The following is a 16,318-nucleotide window of genomic DNA, read 5'->3' on the forward strand; positions in this document are numbered from 1 at the left end:
GACATCGCCACTGCAATTCATTCATCGGTTCCGGATTAAGTTGCCTCCGGTGAGGCAGACGCCCGAATTTTTGCCAGAGCAGATTGCAAGCGCGAGTGAAACGAGTTTGTCTCCGTGGCTGGAATCTCAAACTCCTGCAAAATGGATTTGATACCAGCCCCAAAAGGAGAGACTTCGCTAGAGACCACTGTGGTCGAAGTGGGGGCCGTGGATATGGAGAAACAGTACGACATGGAGGACGACGCGCCGGACCTCGCACTTGAGATTCCGTCGGATTTGGAGACGGACAGCGATGATTCCGATGCATGGGATACTCTGTCTAACTGCGATGAGGCGATCCAGTTCCTACGCGATGACCAGATCCGCGACGGCCTCGGTATGTAACTATATCCACCCTCACCTCTTACCCCGGACACCCCCGCTTCGGAGATCAGAACGAATATTGGCTAATCTGGTCGGTTTTCTGTCGCAGTTCCCGGTGCCTGTACTCTGGAAGAGGCGACTGCATACCGACAGCGTCTGCATGCGATTGGCAAGGCGGCGTTCGTAGAAGAGACCATCCTCCGCGAAACCGTCACGGCCAAAAAGTTATGCACAGCGTTTGGAATCATGCCTCCGGCATTCCTCGACGGTGCACCGGATGAGTCCTATCATTCTCTTCTGGCGGTCGCGATCTCGCGCGAGTTCTCCCGGAGGCCTAAGCTTCCCCAGTACAACACCATCGACGATGCTGTTCGGCTCCTTCGCGAGTCTCGGAACATCGTCGTTCTAACGGGCGCAGGTGTACGTACACAGCAAAGTGTATTGAATATTCCTCAATAAGTGCTAACGGGTATTTTATCAGATCTCCACAAGTCTGGGTATTCCCGATTTCCGTTCGAAGGATACCGGGCTCTATTCAAAACTGGCGCACCTGGGCCTGAGCGATCCACAAGAAGTCTTCGATATCCATATCTTCAGGGAGGATCCGAATATTTTCTTTTCCATTGCTAAGGATATTCTCCCAACGGAAAAGAAATGGTCGCCCACCCATGCGTTCATTCGGCTTCTACAAGACAAGGGGAAGCTGTTGACCAACTACACGCAGAATATCGATAACATTGAAGCAAATGCCGGGGTACTTCCGGAAAAAATTGTACAGTGTCATGGATCCTTTGCGAGGGCTACCTGCGTGAAGTGTGGGTTCAATGTCCCTGGCGACACGATCTTCGATGAAATCAGGGCGGGAAATGTCCCCCACTGCACCGCCTGCAAGGAGAGCATTGCAAAGAGAGAACTAAAGCCGCAAGGTCTTAAGCGCAAACGAAGTTCCAATGGTCACCAGAAAGACCGCAAGGTCTCCGGCGACAGTTCAGATGAGGACGACTATGAAATCCCGACTCCTGGAGTGATGAAGGTCAGTGATCATTGAATTCCTTATTTGCTTTCCTCCATACTTACGAAAAGTATAGCCTGATATCACGTTTTTTGGCGAGGACCTGCCCGATGAGTTTGGCGAACGACTAATCCACCAAGATCGGGAGCTAGCAGACCTAGTCATTGTGATCGGGACCTCGTTGAAGGTAGCCCCCGTTGCTGAAGTACCCGGGATTCTGCCTCGCCACGTCCCGCAGATCTATATATCGCGCACTGTAAGTCATGCTGATGAAATTGACAATGTATCATACTGATCATGGCGTGTAGCCTGTGTCACATACCGAGTTCGATATTGATCTCTTGGGTGACTGTGATGTGGTAGTATCAGAACTGTCTCGTCGGGCCGGTTGGGATCTGCAACATCATATGATACCAGCCGATGAGAAGGTGGATATTACCTCGGTGGAGGGATATGAGTCACGACATGTTTTCCAGGTAGTCGGTGCATAGGGGTGGAGTTTTGGGCATGTCTTGCTTCTATCTTAAGGGAGGGCGTATCTTTGGGTTTTTGTTCATAGCTAGATGTGGTGATATATCTTATGTAGTCTGTTTCTTTTTCTTTTTTTGGTGCGATATCATACCTGGGTAGACCTTGGTTTCGTCGACTGTAGTTCAATCAATCATTTCATTCTCTTGTGTACAGCCCTTTTCGATTGAAACATTTAAGTCATATTCCAAGATAGCAATTATCTCTTTATGCTAAATGTAGTATTTCCAAAATATAGTTGATTTTGTTGGAGATATTAAACCATCCTATCTCTGAACATACTTTGTCGCCGTGGAGTATATTTCTGAAGACCCGAGAAAAAAAAATCTCAACCCGCAACACCCCGCCTTCAAAGCAGCAACGAGTTACATAAACTCCCACTAAAGAGGGATCCTTGAATAAAGCAGTCAGATATTCGTCTCGCTAGCCATGGATTATCTGGTTCGGTTCGCCCAACTCCATGAGACCTTCCGACGGCCGGAACTTCAAGCCTGTGCCACGCTCGCCGGCGCCGACATCGAATTCATCACCTACAATGAATATGTATGATACCCTTTCTATCAATACTGGGATCGTCATTTGTCCATACTCCATGAATATTGGTCCACAACGATGTCACCCTTCCTCTCTCTATCCTTTCATGACTATCCTCAATTTGCAGAATTTTGACTGATATCCCTAGTCACCATACTGTGTCGTGAGACTACCAGATGAAGCCGCGGCGCGGGCAGTTGCCAAGCGCAGTATTCTAGTCAAGGACATCTTCGAGCTTTGGGGCGAAGGCACCAACTATGAAGAGCTACATGCAGATGTCCGTCGACGAACTCAGCATCGCTGGAACGACTACATTGCTGTCCCATTCAAATTCACAATTGACTACTTTGCAGGAACGCGCAGCCTAGTTCAGAAGGGAGAGATCATTCGATCCTTCTCATATATGGGGTTCAAAGGCCCGATCCGGCTAAAAGACCCCGATGAGGAGTTTTTTGTGATGGAAGAGTACATCGACGACGTTGAAGTCTCTAAACTGGGCGTTTCGCGAACGGAAGATCCGCGGAAGATTTATCTCAGTCGCAAGATTGCTGATAGCTGTCGCGAGGACGTGCTCAAATACGACCTCAAGAAGCGTCGTTATATCAGCACGACTTCCATGGATGCAGAGTTGAGTCTTATTACGGCGAACATGGCTCTTGCGGCGCCTGGAAAATTGTTCTTTGATCCGTTTGTCGGAACTGGGAGCTTCATAGTTGCTGCTTCGCATTTCGGGGCTCTGACTTTGGGTGCAGACATTGATGGTCGCAGCTTCCGTGGCAAAGAGAAAGGAAAACTGGGCGTATACGAGAACTTCGATCAATATGGGATCAAGAGCAAGTTCATTGATACGTTCACTTCCGATCTTACCAATACACCACTGACGAGAACCGCCGTGCTGGATGGTATTGTGTGCGATCCGCCATACGGTGTGCGTGAAGGGCTTCGTGTTTTGGGAAATCGAAAGGGGAAACCTGCGGTCAATGTGATCATTGATGGCATTCCTGCCTATCTGTATGTGTTCTTGCTTCTCCTCTCCGACTTGAAATACTGACTTTAACCTGTAGCCGACCTGGTTTCATTGCTCCCAAAAGGCCGTATGGCTTCGAGGCTCTACAAAACGACGTTCTCAACTTCGCAGTTCGCTCCTTAGTTCCCAATGGGCGTTTGTCAATGTGGATGCCCACAACAAATGATGAGAAAACCGAGTTCCCTGTTCCCATGCATCAGAACCTCGAGATCGTCAGTATCTCTGTTCAGAGTTTCAACACTTGTAAGTGACAGCCTTGTGCTACAACCATGTCGAAAGGCATCGGCTGATTTTATATCTTACAGGGGCTCGCCGACTTATAACGTACCGCCGTCTACCTGAGGGAGAACTGTCGGATGTTACACTGGCCCGGAAAAAGATTGACGACGAGGGTACTACTGCGGATGACCTCAATGCATTCCGACGAGTGGTACGTATTATTTGGGAGTTGATGACTTACTACCCGGCTAACTTGTCGAACTAGCATATGCTCCGAGGCCACGGCACACGGGTCGATCAGGATCAAAAAAAGACAGAATAAGAACCTCAACATAGTAAATCAGACAGGAAGCTTCGGCCCGGGGACTTCCGAACACCGATCGATGGAAATAGCTATATACAGCGAAAACCCGAAGACGGGACCAATGATAGATGCAAGAACAAAAGAGAGTACTAGGGACAGCGTGCTTTATAACTTCCCTCGCTTGCTTTCCTCTGAAACCAAGCCTCCAGCCAAGTCTATACCCTCGTCTCTTTGAATTCGTTTGACTTCCTCAGCCAGTTCAACTCTCATCTCACGAGCCAAGGCCTCACCCTCATCATCGTCGAGCTCCTCTCTCTGCCCACGGCCGAACATAGCAAAGCTTGTTCTCTGATTGACCCCTTGAGCAGGGCGCGGGATGATATGGAAATGGACGTGGGGTACTACCTGTGCTGCTCTTTCGCCTGTCACTCAGTTAGATGATTGCTTTTTTCCTTCTTCCATAGACATGTGATCAGAAGATGCCGTTCTGTTTTAGCGACAAAAAATATTAAGATATCGGTCAGGGGCGTTCAACCTCCTTGAATGCCAATCTTGGTACATAACATACATAACAGCATAAAACGTAGAAATACCCCGTATTCAAATCCGATAATTTAAAGATCAAGGGTTTCGGGAAATGGAGAAAAGCAAGGGCAAGACATACCATTATTCTGCACAACATTCCAATGTCTATCTGGATCATCGCCAAACACAGTTTTCGTTACAACCCTGGAGAGGATAGGCAGCCATTTCCCCATCTATGTATGAAATCAAAGACATGGATCAGTCAAGGAAGCGTTTTGGAATAAGCGCAGATGGTAAATAACTACGTACCTCCTGCCCTGCTTGAACACCCATGTCTCCTAGCATCTTGTAATGATTCCTTGGCGCTACAAGGACATGGCCGCGGGTAAGCGGCATAATGTCCAAGAAGGCGAGGACATGCTCAGTAGAGAGGATGATGTGGGACAATGGACCTGAATCCGGGGCAGTAGAGACTGGGTTGAACTCAGGGTCATTGAAGGGGGTTGGGGGATATGATGAGGCGATATTGCAGAATGGGCACGGCGGGGGTGCGGTGAAATCCATGACGAGATAGAATCATATATTTATTCCGTCGGGATGTTGGGTTATTATTGTCAATCCAGTATCAGCCTCAAGGACGGATGCAACTAGTAAGGTTCCCAAAGGTAATTCAGCGGCTTACCGTGCCCCGGGGCTAACCTTGGAAGGACCTCGGGACCAGCCTCGGCTAAGCAGGCCCAGGTGAGCTTAATTGCACGCATCTACAACCAACCCCAGATCTATCAGAAAACCAACAAGAAAGAATAAAAAGAGAAATGGTTCCAATAAGCACGCCATACACACGGATCCAGTGTTAGAAATCCAACTATTTTGAAGAAAACAAAAGCGGCCCAAGTTGTCACTGATTACCTCCTCGACCGTCCATCTGATACCAATTTTGCATGCCTAGAAGACTCAGCTCTAGTAACCAATTGAATCTTCCAGCCGATGAATTGAGAAACACCTGAGAAACAAAACAAAAACCCTAGCCACCTTGGCTCCACAAAATATTCCAATCCGCAATGCCACGCAAACGTGCAAGCCTTGGGAACTTGCATGCCAAACAAAAAAAGGATCCAAAAGGGATAACACTGCACCGTCCAACCTATGACGAGGGTGAATGAGGGCGAGACAAGGTAAAACTGAGATTTGAAGGAGAAAAATAGATCCCGACTCCTGCAACACGATGACGACAATGTAAAAGATATCAAGACAGGCGGGAGACAATGCTCACGCATGTAAAACAAGCAAGCCGAGGTTGATGTGTGGGTAAAATAAGAGAACAATAGCAGACAGGGACAAGCGCCGAACACCCCACCACAGAAGACAAATGCGGAAAGCGCAGAAATTTAATCAAGTCGTCGTAAGAATATGCAAAAGGTAGTGAATACCAGCACAATGAAATGCCAACATATGTAGGAATTCGATTTCCCTGCTCAAGTCGTCGCAAGAGCCTTAGGAAGTCATGAAAGGAATCGACTTTGCCGAGACAGGAGTAGCATGACATCGTAAGTGGTACAATTACTGTTCCACCTTGTAAGTGACATGGTCGGAGACGTCAACGTATAGGTGGTGATACTTCTTAGCCCATTGGCGGGTCAAGATAGAAGCTGCAAAACGGTTAATATTTGATCTCGCGACAAGGGGATTATCAAAGTAGTTTACCCTTGAGGAACTTTTTGCTGGCGTATTTCTTGAAGAAGGCTTCGTGGGAGACGGGACGGTGGAGATAATCAACCATCAATTGGAAGACGGGATCGATCTCCTCTTCGGTGTATCCAGCATAGTGAGCGAGAGTGGCATCCTATGACAAGTTAGTTGGGCTGTGTGGCACAGGCAAAACGAATTTAAAAAAAAAAAAAAAAACATACCCAAGGTCCACGCTCGAGGATGAGACGTGCAAGGTACATGGCTGCGGCAGAGATGTGACTCTGCGGGTAGCACATGAAACGGTGATCGAGGAGACTGATCTCCATCAAGTATTTGCCCAGAGTGCGGGTTTGGATATCATAGTTATCGGCCTTGGAGATGCGTCGCAGGAAGTTCATGGGGTTGGGGAAGCTCATGTTGTACTCGAGGGTTGCGAGGACGTGACGTTCGGCATCGAGGATTTCCTTATCCGAGAAGGTCTCATCGGCGACATGGCTGAAGTTGGCGACGTGAGGGGAAAGCACCTCCTCATATTTAGAAGCAATGAACATGGCGGTGACACCAACGAGCTGAAGACGATCAAGGGCGACAACTTCGGCCGACAGGAAGCGATCGATGATGTTGACGGCGAGGAACAGGGTCTCGGGGAGCAGACGGAAACGGGTGTGCACTTCGATAAGCCAGTCGACAAGGATCCCACGCATCTTCCATTCAAGGTCGGGCTGGTGGTCGATGTAATCAGGGTTGGGCAGAGTAATGATCTCAAGGTCCCTGAGATACTCGAAGATTTCAACCACGTATTCAGCGGCCATTAATGGGTCATCCAAGTCCTCGGTGTCCAGATCTTGCACGGCCTCGTTCAGAGCATCCTTCACGCTAATCTCCACCTCCTTCACTTCCTCTTCTTCCACGATCTTCTCGATAATTCGGGCCTTTCGCTCGAGCTCAGGCTTCTTCCGTTCGGCCTCGGGCTTCTTTCGCTCAAGCTCGGTCTTCTTGCGGGGAGGCTCTTCCGAGATGGCTGTATCCTTAAGCGACGGACGTTTATGGGCGTTGGGACCAGGTTTCTTGTTCGAGTCGCGGGGTTGGAGGGCAGATCGTGATGCGGTTCGTGACGAGTTGTTGCGGCTGAGTTTCTGAACACCTCCAGTCTGGACAGTTGCCTTTGAAGTCAAACCAACCTTGGCAGCGACCGGCTTCTTCCCACCTTTGATCTCAGCACCGTCGGTCTTGTTGACGTTACTGACATCACCGAGTGCAGCACGAGGACGTTGCGATCCATTAGTGGTGGTGGATGTGGCTCGCTTAGTCTGCAGGCCTTTCTTAGCTCCAGCGGCAGAGGCATCGGTGCTGAGGGCGGCTGCTTTGGCCCGTGTCACACGTGCTGACGGACCGTTCTCATCGTTTTCATTCATCGTGCTTCTCGTACGAAGGCTGCGGGCCTGTAGTGGAGTTAGTGGTCGGTCTAGTGAGGTCATAGGATACACCCAGATCTCGAGGCTATGGATTAGATATCCCGCGACTAGGATATCAACACGTGTTTTGGCAGGCTAAAGATTGCTCACCTGAGGCATCTTGAGGAAAATAAAAGGAAAACGACGCGTAGGGATGGGAGAAAGGGGACAGGGATATAATGGTTCTTGTCCTACTCGGGAAATCAGGTCAGCATTCCATTTGATATTACCTTGGCGGGGACCTCATACCAGAGGATGAAGGACGAGGTGCACGTACCAAGAGTGAAAATGCAGTTGTGCTGAAGAGACTACAATGCCAGTAGGCAGAGAGAGCTTTCAGACAGGTGGAGATGATATGAGTCGGTGCTTACGGCTCAAAGGAGACTATGTTGATGTGTATCAAGACCGCGCAGAACCCTGGTTCCGAAGATCAAATGGCGCGCGAATTGGGGGAAAAAGATGGCAAATGATACAGAATTGATCTGGGGACACTGTACAACAGGAATCCGCACGCGATAATTTGTTAGTCTGGAGTGGGGGGGTGGGAAGATGGAAGGGTAGCTTTAACTGGAATGATGAGGGAAAAGGAAGAGAGCTTGAGGGCAAAAGGCGATGTTTGGCCCTAGTACTGTGCTTAGCGTGGAAAACAAGTTGCCCCACTCAGCCAGTCGCGTGGATCACCGGGTTGGCGTTCAAGACCTCTCTATTGTAAATTTCTAGGATGAAGAATTGAGCTGAGCAATGAAGAACGGAATAGAAACGAGAAAAAGATGTGCTGAGATAGTCGAGAAAAGTAGATCCAGCAATGAAGGGAGATACGCGTGAGTATGGCAACGAGTAAATAAAGTGGTTGCTGCGACAACGACCGTTTCGGTCTCGTATAGTATCGAACCTCACGTAACAAAGGAGTCACGTGTATCGAATCGGACATAGGGCGGTGAGATTGACAACGATGAACCTTGGAAGCCCCGTGACCTGACATCAGCCACCTTTTACGCGTTGTGGCAGTGGGAGAGGCGGTGCAGTAAGAGAGTCACGTGACCATCGAACTTTTTGTTCCTGTGGAGAGTTAGGTGCATATCTACAAAGCAGAGGAGAGGAGCTGTTGAGTCTTTGTTGGTCTGCTCCATTGACGTTTTGGCTTTCATCAATCACACTTTTATTCAATTGATTCCCTTAAGCCCCGTCTCTTCCATCCTCCCCCCCAATCCTTTGGCAGCAATGCTTCAACCCCGAATTGCCCTACGGGGCATTCGGCTGCCCTTTAGGTGTCTCTCCTCTCTGCCTTTGCCAATCCGAGGCTATTCGACAATCGTGAATGAAATTGAGAAGACCAAGCCCAAGTCTATCGAAACGCCGGCGAACTCTTTTATTGACCCGAATGTCTCGTTCGCTCCTCCCCCCGGCCGTGATGCTTCTGGCATTCAGCTGCGCACCTACACTCCGCGAACCCCCGGTGTGAGACATCTGCGGCGTCCTGTCAATGATCATTTGTGGAAAGGCCGCCCTGTGCACAAATTAACATTTCCCAAGCGTGGCCACGCCAAGGGTGGTCGAAACAACTCTGGCCGAGTCACTGTCCGCCATCATGGAGGTGGTGCCAAGCGTCGAATTCGGACGATCGATTTTCTGCGCATGGCTCCGGGGCCGCACACAGTGGAGCGTATCGAGTATGATCCAGGGCGCACAGCGCATATCGCCCTGACTTCTAGTAAGGAGACCGGCAAGTTGAGCTACATTCTCGCCGCGGACGGTATGCGCGCCGGCGACGTGGTCCAGAGTTATATGTCCGGAATTCCCGAAGACTTGTGGAAGAGCATGGGCAGCACTGTCGATCCCGGTGTGCTCGCGGCCAGAACCGCCTGGAGAGGAAATTGTCTGCCGTTGCACATGGTTCCAGTGGGAACATTGATCTTCAACTTGGGATTGCGACCCGGGAAGGGTGGTCAATTGTGTCGGAGTGCTGGAACATATGCTACAGTTGTGGCCAAGGGTAGTGACTCGCGTCAGCAAACGATTCAAAACGAAGAGCCCGAGGCCGAGAAGAAGCCCTTGTCGCAGCGTGACCAGCAGAAGCAGGAGCGTCTGGCCCAGCACATCACTGTCCGTCTCTCAAGTGGAGAGACTCGGCTCATCCACAAGGACTGCTGCGCTACCGTTGGTATTACCAGCAACCCGAACTACCAATACACCCAGCTCGGAAAGGCTGGTCGCTCACGCTGGCTTAACATTCGTCCGACGGTGCGTGGTCTGGCCATGAACGCCATGGACCATCCCCACGGTGGTGGACGAGGAAAGTCTAAGGGTAACGTCGACCCGAAGAGTCCTTGGGGTATTCCGGTATGTATATCCTTTTGTTTTGTATCTTCTGAACTTCCATCGGGCTGACTCTTACTTTTCACCTCTAGACCAAATCCGGCTACAAGACCCGCCCAAAGTGGAAGATCAACAAGGCCGTTGTTCATGCCAGACCTCGCAACCAAGGAAAGCGCCGTCGTGGATACAACTAAAGATGATGCTGCTTTGCCGAACTGGGCATTTCACTCTGCTTTGTCTCTGACCCATTTGTACCTCCTCACCCTATACCTCATCCCTACCGCGCAGAGGATGACTGTACGATATCTTTTCCTGTTTTTTTCTACACATCAAATGTCTCATCGTTTCTTCTACCACGCGCTATTTCTTGGGGGTTATTGTTTTGCGCAGACTGAAACTCGGGCAATGGGCACTGTACAGTACGATGGCTCGAGGCCATATGCATTCAAAGCGAAAGAAAATAGATTTAGAAACCGCTTCCTCTCTCTGCACATAGTAGATATATATAATGGTGTGCACATACTCCGTACAAGATACTCTATCTCTACTCTGATTAGCCGGATCCCACTAGATGTGTGCCAAGCCTCCAGGCAGTGTAGCTGGTGCGTGGCACTCCGCTGATCGCACCTGTCAAGGGTCTTGTTGGGGATTAGAATGAAAATTCAGGACTTTCCCATGGCTCTAATTAGAATCCGATCGAAAGGAACTATAGGGGCTCTTTGATCTAGCTCCTCATAAAGACAGGTTGGGCCGGACGCTCAGCCTCTGCTGATACGAACTTCGCCATCATTCATAGAACTTCCTTTTCACATCCCCACTTCGGCACATCTGGCCAACATTTGGATGTTCCTGGCTCTTGACGCCTCAGGTCTATCCTATTAGCTTCTGCCTAATAACACCGCGCCCGGACAAACCGGAGCTATTCAAGATCAATTCATTCACTCGAATTACTCACCTACTGCACCATATTCCGAGATCACAAGTCTGCAATCAAGCCCGCTATGGCGGCACCTCCGGCGTCTACTTTTGGACCCGAATCGTCGCAATACTCCACAGAATTCGGCCCGTCTCAAATGGAATTCATGTCTAGTGAAAGTGGCGCCGCTGCCGAAAGCACTAGCACCGGAGAAACCAACTTCGTTCCCCGCCCCAAGCGCATCGCATGTGTTGTCTGTCGGAGGAGGAAACTAAGGTGTGATGGGAGACGCCCGAGCTGTGGGACTTGCTCACGTCTGGGACATGAATGTTCTTACGATGAAGTGCGGAAGAAGAGTGGTCCTAAACGGGGATATGTTAAGCAGCTTGAAGCGCGGTTAGGTACGAACTTGCTGGGACAATGGTCGCAAATGCCGTATTGACCGTGAGCTATATCACTAACGATCATGACTTTATCAGCTCAGGTAGAGACTCTTCTCAAAGTCCAGGATCCGGAACCCACCCAACGAACCTCCCAACCTCAACCATTGGAGAATGCATTCACAGCACCTATCGCCGATGAATCTATACTGGATTTGCCCGACCTTTCGGACCTAGGAGGGCTGGGAGGCATTGGAGGCAACATGGATAACTCGTTCTCAGCTTCTATTGCCCCCGGCGCAGGCCAGCCAAGTCAAATTTTGTATCCTCCGCCGCCAACTACCCAGGGTGACAACTCTCAATGGGACTTGATCAGTCTAGGACTAGAGGAGCCCCTTCCTCCACAGGACGTGATCGATGAACTGTACGTGTTCTATGCGCCTTTCTACTTGTGGTCACTAATACATTGGTACCGTGCAGGGACGCTTTATTCTTTGAGAAAATCTATCCAATGATGCCCATTATCCACCGCCCGCGTTACTATGCAGCCCTGAATCTTGCCCCTAATATGCGCCCACCGATCTGCTTGCGATACATTATGTGGTGCAATGCCGCATCTGTCAGCGACAAATACTTCTTCCTACATAGTCATTTCTACCAGCGGGCACGCAAATATGCCGAGGCGGACGAAATGAAAGGATTCGGAGAGAACATCGTCAGTTTAGCACATTGCCAAACATGGATATTTATCGGCACATATGAATTCCGAATGATCTTCTTCCCACGAGCCTGGCTGAGTGTTGGTAAAGCCGCAAGACTCGCACTGATGCTGGGATTGAATCGTCTTGATGGTGTTGGTCTCGACGTCAAACAATCCATTTTACCACCGAAAGATTGGACAGAGCGCGAAGAACGTAGGAGAGTCTTCTGGGGCGCATTTGCCACGGATCGATATTCGAGCGTTGGAACTGGCTGGCCCATTCTTATTGATGAGAACGATGTTAGTATCTCGTGAACCCACTTATGGCGCAGAGCTGTATGCTGACGACAATCAGATTATGACAAACCTCCCCGCATCCGAAGACTCTTTTACCAAGAGCAAGCCACAACGAACACTTCCTCTGAACGATATCATTGCCGGGGAGGGTGTATCTACACTAGCCCCTTTTGCATGCGTGGTGGTTCTGGCAAGTCTTTTCGGTCGTAATCTCATACATATCCATCGGCCTCAGCCCCAAGACAACGATCATGACCTCAATGGAGATTTTTGGAAGCGCCACAGGAGCCATGATAATATTCTTTTGCACATTTCGCTCTCGTTGCCTGATCATCTTCGACTCCCAAGTGGCGTCTCGGACGTGAACGTCATTTTCGCCAACATGAGCATTCATACTTCAACTATATGTCTTCACCAAGCGGCAATATTCAAGGCCGAAAAGAACAAGATGCCGAATCAGATTACGACCGAGAGCAAGCGCAGGTGCCTTGTCGCCGCAAACCAGATTTCGAGTACCATGAAGATGATCAGCCACGTTGATCTGACGAGCGTGAGTTTCTATTGAGCTTTCTTACTTAAAAAGCATTTGCACTAACGCCTTGCAGCTGAATCCTTTCATGTCATTTTGTCTCTATATTGCCGCTCGTGTTTTTGTGCAGTATCTTAAATCCCGACCAGATGACTCGAGTGTTTATTCCTCGTTACAATTTCTTGTCTCCGCTCTAAACGCGATGAAGAACAAAAACCCTCTGACCGAGTCCTTTCTTGTTCAATTGGATGTTGACCTTGATGGAACTGGCATTCGTGCTTTGGACGATAGACAGAGAACCAACATGTCTGCTGCACATTCCATGGTAGTAGGTTTCCCGGGCTTGTTTCCAAATAGCCAATCGAAGCTAATCCAATCTTCTCTAGCAATCATACTGCAACGATAAGGTCGAATGTACTCCCATATACAACCTCCGCCAAACACAAGGGATGGCGAAGGAGGTGCCTCCACAATACAGTACCAATCGCGGCGGCAATCAGCCTATGCCTGCCGGTTTGACGACGTCGCTCCCAAGCCGGAACAGGGACTCAACGACACAGCCCACTGCAGGACCAGTCTTTAATGGCGATGACACAAGTCACTTTTTCGGAACCTCCACTCAGGCGACGGATCAAGCCGGACCACCAGGGGCCATTATCGATACAGACATGGATTTCCGATCTGATTTCGGCAACCTCAGCGACAGAAACAACCCACCATCAGACCATCCCACCCCCTCAACCCTGAACTCATCTTCCAACACTTCCTATTCAATCAATGGCGCTGACGACCCACCGCCCGGAAACAAGAATCGAAAGACAAACTCGGGATATCCGAGTCAGGAGTCAGCCCAGTCCTTTGATAAGGTCAATTCAGACATCATGCCACAAGGAAACACAAATCCGCGAGCCACCGATTTGGATTCCATGTCTGGTCGGTTTTATCCAAACAGCTCTAATAGCCCGTCGGTTGCAGGAGCGTCGGGGATCTTCTCCATGCCCTCTGCATGGGACCTTCCACCCTCAAATCCAGAAACGGGCAATGAAGGCTTTGGTAACCTAAACATGGAGGCTTTCAGTGAATCTCAATGGGCTCAAATCTTGAATGGTCAAATCCAGGGTGAAAGTCCGATCAACGCTGGCTGGGAGAACTGGCGGCCATCATGAGCGCAACGCGTGTTGGAATATGGTTCAATAGTCTCCAGTGTCATAACTCATCTCGCTTGAGATTGTTGCAACAAGTGAAATCTCTCGTGTTGCCGCTGAACGGATGACATTGAGTCCCTCAATCTGCTCATAATATGAGATCCTAGCCTCTCACTAATTCATCGACGCCTTTATCAATCCTCTCACATGCGACTCGAAGCAGGTCGTCATCCTATTGGGTACTTCTCTTTTGCTTGTTTTCTCTCCCTCGCCCTAGTTCCACAAATATTGGGGTCACTTATCACGATATCTTGGACCGAGTATCTTCTTTTCCTGATTTACCTACGGAACTCCTAACCCCTTTGCAATTATCTTCTTCCCACAATGTTCGAGTGAAGTGGCAGCCTGATAAGCTTCCATTGAGCTCTGCTTTTAAATGATTTGATGACGAACGAATGAACGGTCTTTTTGGGGCGGAACTCTTCACTCTTGGATAGCTTATACGGTTGGTAATTGGAGTATTTCGGCCTGTCAATCCATGTTAATAGCCAATCACTACAAGCACTACAATCAATAAATCTATTGATCTAATTTGGCACTCGTCCCTTTTTTTTCTTTCTCGATACGTCCATTCATGATAGTTTGATAGGGTAGGGCTAAAAAAAGGCCTGCCCAAGAAGAGGAAGCAAAATCTAAGGCTCGAGATTACAAGCCACCACCAGCAGCACCGACAATCTTCAAGCCTCCAGCGCTGGAGCTACCAGGTCCATCAGTGGTAGTCGAGTAAGCTAGCCAGTAGCGAGATGGATGCCACGCAACAGCAGAGACACCGGCATTGATGCCGGCAGTAGGAATCGTGTAAATACTATCACCAGACTCCGCGTGGAAGATCTCCAGTCCATTCCCACCACATCCAAGCTCGTCGCATGCGCCTACAATGTAGCGGCCATCGAAGCTCCAGCTCACGCCACGAATAGCACCACCATTCTCGCTGGACAAAGTGCGACGACAGATCCAGTCGGTTGTATCCCAGAGGGAGATGAGAGCATCGCTCCCACCGACTGCGAGGTATCGGCCTGTCGGCGCGAGCGCAATTGAAAGGCAGGCCGAGGTGTGGGCGTTGAGAGTGTGCATGATATCGAAGGAAGGGTAGGACATGATCTTGACCTTGCCTTCGCCAGTCGTCACGAATATTTGCTGCCCCGGACGTTCAGGTGTCGGCATGCACCAGGAGAAGGTTGTCGCATTTGTTTGGACGGTTTGAGGGTGAGGGTCGAGAGCTGTGTATGTGGTTGCGCCGGGTGTAGAGGAGGGGAGGTTAAGAGCATTTGCGCCATCAGGATGGGTGGTAGGAGAAGAGGGGAATTGAACGGAGACGGGGATTAAGGTGTCGTCCTGTTTACATATCATATGTTAGTGACTGTGCCACTAGAGAGATCAAGTCTGCGGAGTCGCAGCGCAGCATGGTTACCTTCTTGCCGACGATCATTGTGCTGCCATCAGCAGACCAGGAGAGTGTAAATGCTTCGCCGCCGACATCTAGACGGCTCACACATGTTTTGGAGCGCACATCCCAGAAGCGCACCGTACCATCGGCCGAGCAACTGGCTAGCTCCGCGTCGCGGACTGGGTTGAAAAGAGCCTTCTCGATACCAGCTGTGTGACCACGCAATTCGGTGGAGTATCGTACATTAGGACGTTCAGGGTTCCAGATTCGTAGAGTGCGATCTGCTGAGCCAGTGGCAATCAGCTGGCCCGTTGGGTTCCAAGCAAGAGTGCGAATCCTGTGGTTCCAGATCGTTGTCAGCAAATAAACGACAGCCCCGGGCGCAAAAGCCATACTCACGTGTGAGAGCCTGGTCCTTTGGAAACAGGATCTAAGTAGTTTTGAGTCTTCACGCTTCCAAAAACGAATGCAAAGTGATCCTTGTGTAGGAGCTCGCGACGCGAAGCGGGCGCCATCTCTTCGTCTTGCTCCTCTAGCAATTGGCGCAAGACCGGATGTCTACCTGCATTCGAACCAGCGGCAGAAGCAGTAGCAGAAATAAGACCGATAGGACCTAGCGGTTTAGACTGAATGCTATTCGAACGATAGACGGACCGAATTGGAGAGTACTCGGGATACCGCCTTTGGGTAGCCCGATACTGCCGGGGAATCTTTATCGGCACCACCAGTGGTCCTTATCAGTGATTACTTGGCGCTTGCCAAGCTCATGTATGTGATGTAGTGGACAAGACCCTAATACCCTTGTCGTTGATGCCCAGGTGAACCCCGAGGTCCCCAAGGTCCCATGATACCTGCGGTCAAATACTTAATAACTGCCGCTTCGCTGTCCTTCCGTCCTACATTCATTCCACTAAGAAATTAACCCAGAAGCTA

The 16,318-nt window shown here is 49.8% G+C and overlaps 7 protein-coding genes across 7 annotated transcripts; 4 read left to right on the forward strand and 3 right to left on the reverse strand.

Annotated features, from left to right (window-relative positions):
* Positions 1 to 141: 141 nt before the first annotated feature.
* LCP9604111_3615 (putative histone deacetylase SIR2) lies at positions 142 to 1,866 on the forward strand (the record flags this gene model as incomplete). Its single annotated transcript, XM_039071223.1, has 5 exons — positions 142 to 376; positions 473 to 783; positions 845 to 1,396; positions 1,452 to 1,631; positions 1,684 to 1,866. The coding sequence occupies 5 exons, from the start codon at positions 142 to 144 to the stop codon at positions 1,864 to 1,866; spliced, it is 1,461 nt and encodes a 486-aa protein (XP_038930278.1).
* A 466-nt stretch (positions 1,867 to 2,332) lies between these two features.
* LCP9604111_3616 (tRNA (guanine-N2-)-methyltransferase) lies at positions 2,333 to 4,005 on the forward strand (the record flags this gene model as incomplete). Its single annotated transcript, XM_039071224.1, has 5 exons — positions 2,333 to 2,446; positions 2,586 to 3,448; positions 3,502 to 3,707; positions 3,770 to 3,894; positions 3,949 to 4,005. The coding sequence occupies 5 exons, from the start codon at positions 2,333 to 2,335 to the stop codon at positions 4,003 to 4,005; spliced, it is 1,365 nt and encodes a 454-aa protein (XP_038930279.1).
* A 147-nt stretch (positions 4,006 to 4,152) lies between these two features.
* Positions 4,153 to 5,076, reverse strand: LCP9604111_3617 (HIT family protein; the record flags this gene model as incomplete). Its single annotated transcript, XM_039071225.1, has 3 exons — positions 4,153 to 4,409; positions 4,652 to 4,745; positions 4,822 to 5,076. The coding sequence occupies 3 exons, from the start codon at positions 5,074 to 5,076 to the stop codon at positions 4,153 to 4,155; spliced, it is 606 nt and encodes a 201-aa protein (XP_038930280.1).
* Positions 5,077 to 6,072: 996 nt separating this feature from the next.
* LCP9604111_3618 (B-type cyclin nimE) lies at positions 6,073 to 7,775 on the reverse strand (the record flags this gene model as incomplete). Its single annotated transcript, XM_039071226.1, has 4 exons — positions 6,073 to 6,161; positions 6,217 to 6,355; positions 6,423 to 7,643; positions 7,767 to 7,775. The coding sequence occupies 4 exons, from the start codon at positions 7,773 to 7,775 to the stop codon at positions 6,073 to 6,075; spliced, it is 1,458 nt and encodes a 485-aa protein (XP_038930281.1).
* A 1,101-nt stretch (positions 7,776 to 8,876) lies between these two features.
* Positions 8,877 to 10,165, forward strand: LCP9604111_3619 (mitochondrial 54S ribosomal protein uL2m; the record flags this gene model as incomplete). The annotated part of the gene is made up of 2 exons (XM_039071227.1): positions 8,877 to 9,995; positions 10,064 to 10,165. 2 exons carry the CDS (start codon positions 8,877 to 8,879, stop codon positions 10,163 to 10,165), a joined length of 1,221 nt encoding a protein of 406 aa, XP_038930282.1.
* An 807-nt stretch (positions 10,166 to 10,972) lies between these two features.
* LCP9604111_3620 (putative C6 transcription factor Prf) lies at positions 10,973 to 13,959 on the forward strand (the record flags this gene model as incomplete). Its single annotated transcript, XM_039071229.1, has 6 exons — positions 10,973 to 11,288; positions 11,367 to 11,691; positions 11,748 to 12,267; positions 12,323 to 12,814; positions 12,870 to 13,121; positions 13,180 to 13,959. The coding sequence occupies 6 exons, from the start codon at positions 10,973 to 10,975 to the stop codon at positions 13,957 to 13,959; spliced, it is 2,685 nt and encodes an 894-aa protein (XP_038930283.1).
* A 684-nt stretch (positions 13,960 to 14,643) lies between these two features.
* On the reverse strand, positions 14,644 to 15,900 carry LCP9604111_3621 (uncharacterized protein; the record flags this gene model as incomplete). Its single annotated transcript, XM_039071230.1, has 3 exons — positions 14,644 to 15,333; positions 15,410 to 15,722; positions 15,785 to 15,900. The coding sequence occupies 3 exons, from the start codon at positions 15,898 to 15,900 to the stop codon at positions 14,644 to 14,646; spliced, it is 1,119 nt and encodes a 372-aa protein (XP_038930284.1).
* Between the last annotated feature and the right edge of the window lie 418 nt (positions 15,901 to 16,318).

This window comes from Penicillium roqueforti (genome assembly GCF_015533775.1).
Source record: "Penicillium roqueforti strain LCP96 04111 chromosome Unknown scaffold_06, whole genome shotgun sequence".
Lineage (NCBI taxonomy): Eukaryota > Fungi > Ascomycota > Eurotiomycetes > Eurotiales > Aspergillaceae > Penicillium > Penicillium roqueforti.